This window comes from Equus asinus, chromosome 27, assembly GCF_041296235.1.
Source record: "Equus asinus isolate D_3611 breed Donkey chromosome 27, EquAss-T2T_v2, whole genome shotgun sequence".
Taxonomy (NCBI): Eukaryota; Metazoa; Chordata; class Mammalia; order Perissodactyla; family Equidae; genus Equus; species Equus asinus.
Window position 1 is genome coordinate 32,770,877 of NC_091816.1, and position 6,059 is coordinate 32,776,935.

The following is a 6,059-nucleotide window of genomic DNA, read 5'->3' on the forward strand; positions in this document are numbered from 1 at the left end:
CCCAAAACCTTCCTTCTTAAGGCAGTAATGCCCCTGAATCCTGTATTCCATTAACCTTCTGCTCCACTGGAGTCCAGGTCTGATCACACCGTCTAGATCTGCAGAGAAAAGCAGAGCCCATTCAGAAAAGGGGAAGGATTAGTTCCCTGAACTTCTTGAATGAAAACACTGTTTCTTGTTTTTTTGAACATTAAAAGATAAATATTCAAGCAGATGGAAATAGAAAATAGACCAGGCTTCTTATTATCATCATTGCAGATTGAAACAAGTGCAAACACTAAACACACAGCCTCGTGCTTGACAAAATCTCCTGAAACAGAGGAGCATCAGAGAGATTGGAGGGCACAGCGACCTGGGCCCCATCCCCCAGGCAAATGCCGCCCTTCTCACACTGTGCTGTGTGTCTCTGAGCCTCCTCCTCTCAGACCTATGAATACAGGTGACTCTGGACTCCCCACTCAACTCAGGCTCCTGCTCTCCCATCCAGACATTCACTTCCAGGTGACTCACAGCCGTGAGGATGCTCGCCCTCCTCACTGCCCTTCTCTTCTTGGCCCTCCAGGTCCAGGCTAAGCCCTTGGAAGAGAGAGCTGACCAGGTTCCTCCCGAGGACCAGGCTAGGCCCGAGATCTGGGACATACAATCTCCTATGCAGAGTATGAACGCTCTACTCAAGAGGCTTAAAGTGAAACACCAGACGGTGTGCTGTGGGGATCTGCAGTCCTAATGTGCCACAAACCAGCTATGACATCACTAGAAAATGAGAACATTGGACTGAGAGGCTTCCTCATCTTATCTGAGTATCTAACCATTTATGTCAGTTTGTCAGAATGTTTAGGTGTTTCACTGTTTTCCTCCCTTTTGCTCTCTGACGTCTCATTAATTAACAATCAGTCATTCCTGTGAGAAGTGTAATAATAGTAAATTTTTTAAAATGGAAAAATAAAAAGAAGGGTCTGACATTTATATAGAATGAGTTAACACAATCATTTTTGTCAGCGCTACCAACTCCTGCAACATTTTCATAGATTTTTCATCTGGAAAAAACATGTTTCAAGTAGTCAACGCATAGCACATTCTCTAAGGAAGCTGTACCTACAATGTATCAATTTCTATGGTCTGTTTTCTAACTCTCATGTGGCTAGACATGGAGGTGTTTCAGACTAGTGGAGGGAGAAATGGACTGAAGATGAAGCAGACACAGAGAGCCAACAGGCAGGGGGTCCTCGTGGCTGGGAGCCTCCTGAGTGGGGAGAGCACCCAGGAGGGCGACGGGAGCCTGGGCTTCCCTGGGGAGCGAGAGTCCTCCAGCCCTGTGTGGATACAAGTCTGAGGGGAGCAGGAGCAGGGGGTGATGAGCCACGGAGAAACCTCTGTCCTAAAATGAGATGTCTGTGTGCTCCTAGGCTACGCGTTTGTTGACCAGACCTTTGATAGCTCTCTGATCCCACGGCTCCCCTTCAACACCACCTATGCGTGTTGACAAAGGCCCATATTGCCTTTCCTTCTCCCCATCTGCTTACGGTCACCAGCAGTAAACGGGACCTCGCAGCATCATCTGCTCTCTGGAATAGCCTGGGACACAAAACCTTCCTCCCAAACCAGATCTATTGATGCCTTAAGATATCAAGAATTTATTTCCCTTCAGGCTCCTTCACTTGCACCATACTTTTCAGCATGGGCAGGTTCACTCCATGTTAAATTCTAAACTCATGGCTCAGGGGAATTCATTCCCTCTTTCCGCGGATTTCCACGTTACAGATGTGTGCACGGTGTTTGTCCTGGCCCTCAAGTTGGCAGAAGCTGGATCAGACTCAGAATAAAGACAAGAAAAACGTTTCTTTAGGCGTTATTGTAAATGGCAGTGAGTTTGAAGTCAAAGGACAATAGTCAATGGTGAGTTGATACAGTAAACAAAACAAGAAAGACAAAAAGAAAGTTATTTTGTTCTAAATTATTCCATAGAAACACATTAAAAGTATACAATCATTTCCCAGAATGTCAGTAGAATTTTCTAGAAATACTTCTCCCAGAAAGAAATCTAGGAAAAAGATGCTGGGCGGCAAGTCGCCTGTGGGAAGCATTCCCCCAATCTAGCTGCCATTGTATTGTGACAAGGTCTGGCAATGGAAGGAGAATCGTGCAAGGCACTTCTCCAGGGAACATAATTCTTTAAGCAGAATCCTTTGTCCTCCTTTCTAAAGCCTATTACTGATTAACGTATTCCCTCTGTCCTGGAAGCCTTGTAAAAACAGGCAGAACTAGCAATAAACATATCTCAAAGAACAAACAGCAGCCCCCAAGGATGAGGGGGTCTATAGTCCGTTAATTATATACTCGCTGTCCTCCTAACTTCTTTGAAGACCCTGAAACTATGTAACCTCTTCCTAAACAATCGATATGTATGCTGCAAATCTGGATGTAGATAACCACCTTTGATTATTACCTTTAGTCACGCACTGCCCCTCATCTATTATTCCCATGACGACAATAGTTAGACCACCTCGTGGGGTTTTTTCCTATATAAGTGTACCCTGTCCCTGAAGTAAATTGGACTCGCTTACAACTGCTTCGAGTCTCACGTCTAGCACTTACACTTTCGCCGACGCCGTCTCTCCCGCGGGAACCTGACTCTGCCGAGGCTGGACCCCGGCAGTCACCCTGTGTTCTAGGCTGAGCCATGAGCGGGTCCAGTGAGTCCTTGTCCAAAGCAGGCAAATGGGCCCCCAGGCATGCTCTGGTTCAAGGTCAATGCTGAGCTCCACCTGTTACACTGGGGACTAGAAAGTGATTTTTGAAAACTCCCATCTCTTTATAGATTTCCCAAGAAAGCAAGAAATTTCTGGGCTGCAGAAGGATGAAGAGAGGCTGAAAAGAAAATTTTATTCAATAGGGGCCAGCCCTGTGGCTGAGTGGTTAGGTCCACATTCAGCTTCTGTGGCTCAGGGTTTGGCCGGTTCGGATCCTGGACACCGAACTAGCACTGCTCATCAAGGCATGCCGAGACGGCATCCCACATAGCTCAACCAGAAGGACCTACTACTAGAAGATACAGCTATGTACTGGGGGGCTTTGGGGAGAAGAAGAAAAACCAAGATTGGCAACAGATGTGAGCTCAAGGCCAATCTTTGAAGAAAGCATTCTTCAATAAATAAGGACACTGGGTGATCAAGCACAGGACAGAATCCACACAGAAAGCTTGAAACTGAAACCAAGCTTTCCCAAATTGCCCCAGCATCATCTCTAAAGATCAAGAGAGAACACGTCACAGGGATACAGACTGGGAGGGAATAGTGGGACTCCATATGCCAAGCTCAGGAATGTTCCATGAAGGACAGGAAGGCAGGGGGAATAGAGAGGAGACTAAACCTGCTGCTGCAGGGCCCCAGGCAGAGGAGGACTGCACAGTGAAAGCTGAAGTCATTGAAGCGGGTACTTCAGTCCAAGGTCATCCAGTTCGTTTGCTAATACACCTGGGTGTTGCAGATGTGTTTTTAGCACTGGCTTTACACGGAGTACTATCTTAACTGGTAGGATGTATCATTTGATATGATTGTGTGATGGAGATATAATCATAGAATGGCAATAAGAGCATGTCTGGAGTTTGGACCATGTACCAGGCATTGCTCTAAGCATTTTGCATGGCTTTATCATTTTATCCTCACAACAACCCAATGAAGACGAAGAAACTGAGGGGCAGAAACCTACTTTCCCAGATGCACACACACAGGACATAAAGGCCTGAGACAAATGGGGTCCCTGCCCTCAAGGCCCCTCCCTCAGCGAGCGGGGAAAGCACAGACAAAGGATGCAGGCCAGGCTAATGACCTTCCAGACATTTTCTATTAATTCTGATTCCTGACTTTTTCTCTCATATTTAGGAAGAATGAATTGTCTTCCTTCCATCCTTCCTTCCATTGTGTCCGTATGTTGATTATTCTGTTGGTATATCCTTCCAGTGGGAAACGTCATATCTTTTCAACCTATACGTAAATGAGTATTTCCCTGTGAACAGTGAGAGTTAGTCATGATCCCTGATCTCCATCTCCTCTTCTTTCTTGATCAATTCCCAAGTCTGGTTGATTTTCTTGGGAATTCTGATTCCCAATAACAATTCATGATTTTTTTAAAAATTTTCCTCCTTTGTTTACTAATCTTTCCTTAACAACAGCCTTAAGATATATAGCCTTATCAAACATTCATGGGAAATTAATAAAGATAGACTAGTAATAAGTTCTTTGCTCTCATGTCAGCTCACTTGGATCTTCTATTTAATTGATTTGAGTGCATCCTGGAGCAATATTTTCCCAAAGGGCTTCATGCATAACAATTTCCTGAGTCTAGAACATCCAAAAGCAGACCATTTGTCCCTATAGATGGTATTATATATTGCCTCAGCACAGAATTCTATATTTAAGTTATCTTCTCTCAGAATTTGTGAAAATGCAATCTAGTAGATAGTGTAAGTGAGAAATCTTGTACACGTCTGATTATTGTTCTTTGTTAGCCACTATTTTAGAAGTTTTCACCCGCATCTCTTGAGGTCTGATATGCCCTATAAGGCGTATGCACACATTTTACTGGTAAATATTCAGGCAGGTGAGAAATAGGGAAGGTTATCATGTTCCTATGAGGCGTTAGTCACGACAGCTGAAAAACAAACATGGACACCAGAAAATAGAGGGATCATGGGGTGGGGACAGGGGGGCGCAACTAGATCAAAAGGACATCAAAGTTACTCTGGGCCGACAAGAGGATCTTTGGCCGCCCCACCTTCACCTAGTCACACTTTCAAGACAACACCTTCTTTCCTCCAATCTGTCTCCTATAAATACAGACTGACTCTGGGCTCCGCATTCACTCAGGCTCCTGCTCTCCCATCTGGACCCTGTCCTCCAGGTGACTCACAGTCATGAGGACCCTCGCCCTCCTCGCTGCCCTTCTCCTCTTGGCCTTCCATGCCCAGGCTCAGCCCCTGGGAGAGAAAGATGACCAGGTTCCTGCTCAGGACCAGCCTGGAGCCGACGTCCAGGGGATGACCATCTCCTTTGAAGGGGACGAACGCTCCACTCGAGATGCTGCAGGTGAGAGACCAACCAGTTTGCTGTTAGGATCTGCAGGCCAATTAGAGGGACTTGTCAGTACATGGAGGCTGGGCTCAAATTGGGTGTGTGCATGAGGTGGGGTGAGGAGTAAGTAACCCTAAGTTTGAGAGGTGGACTGTTGTGAAAGAATCTACATGACAGAGTAGGATCAGAGAAAAAATTAGGAAGCTGCATGACGAACACCTAGTCAGTAAGATTTCTTGTGAGCTATGACGAAAAGGTGAATTCTCTCCACCCTAACATGACTGGTTTGGCCTACTGTAAGAAGACACCTGGCCTCTTTGCATATCCCCTTGAGGCTGGCTCTGTCTCTTTGCCCTCCCTCCTTGCCCCTGTGCCTGACCCTCCTCTTCCTTCCACAGGCTCTAGGCCAGATCTTATGAGCCACTGCGGCCCCTCCTGCCAAAGACCTTCTCAGCCACAAGGGATCTTTAACAAAGGCCCACTCAAAGGGGTTTGCTGTCGTCCTCCTCTTCGTCCTATTCCTCGTCCTCCTCCTCCTCCTCCTCCTCCTTTTCCTCGTCCTCCTCCTCGTCTTGCCTGAGCTTTGTGGATTGAGACCCACGCAGCAAAGGATTCTATTTCAAGACCTGGAAAAGGGTTTACTCTTTGTACCTTCAATTTTTCTCAATTCTCTCTCCAAAATAAACTTCCAGCATTCAACGCAGTGTGTTTGTCAATTTCTTCTGTTTTTTCTTTTTTGGCTTTTCATAGAGCTTGTTCATAGCTTCATTTGACTTGTATAGAGAATTCAGTCCAGAATGGTATCATTAAGTTAACTGGACTTTACCTCCCAGTGCTGCAAAATTTGAGAATTATACGACAACAACAAAAGCAGAAAAAATAAAAATGATTGTTCATTACAACAATGTTAATCTACAAAATTCCATCCATTCATAATGACCCTCCAATGAGAAATCCAACTATAAAGTGTAAGAGAAGGTGGTGTGGACT

At 45.5% G+C, this 6,059-nt stretch overlaps 1 protein-coding gene across 1 annotated transcript; it reads left to right on the forward strand.

The window, feature by feature from the left end:
- Positions 1–4,912: 4,912 nt before the first annotated feature.
- LOC123281441 (alpha-defensin 1-like) lies at positions 4,913–5,649 on the forward strand. Its single transcript, XM_044760619.2, has 2 exons — positions 4,913–5,084; positions 5,468–5,649. Exons 1-2 carry the CDS (start codon positions 4,913–4,915, stop codon positions 5,647–5,649), a joined length of 354 nt encoding a protein of 117 aa, XP_044616554.2.
- Positions 5,650–6,059: the final 410 nt, after the last annotated feature.

What these genes read in the sequence shown, in the direction of transcription:
- LOC123281441 (XM_044760619.2), top strand. Translation starts at nt 4,913, where the DNA reads ATGAGGACCCTCGCCCTCCTCGCTGCCCTTCTCCTCTTGGCCTTCCAT. An exon ending in CTCCACTCGAGATGCTGCAG is followed by an intron (nt 5,085 to 5,467) that starts GTGAGAGACCAA and finishes TTCCTTCCACAG; the next exon opens with GCTCTAGGCCAGATCTTATG.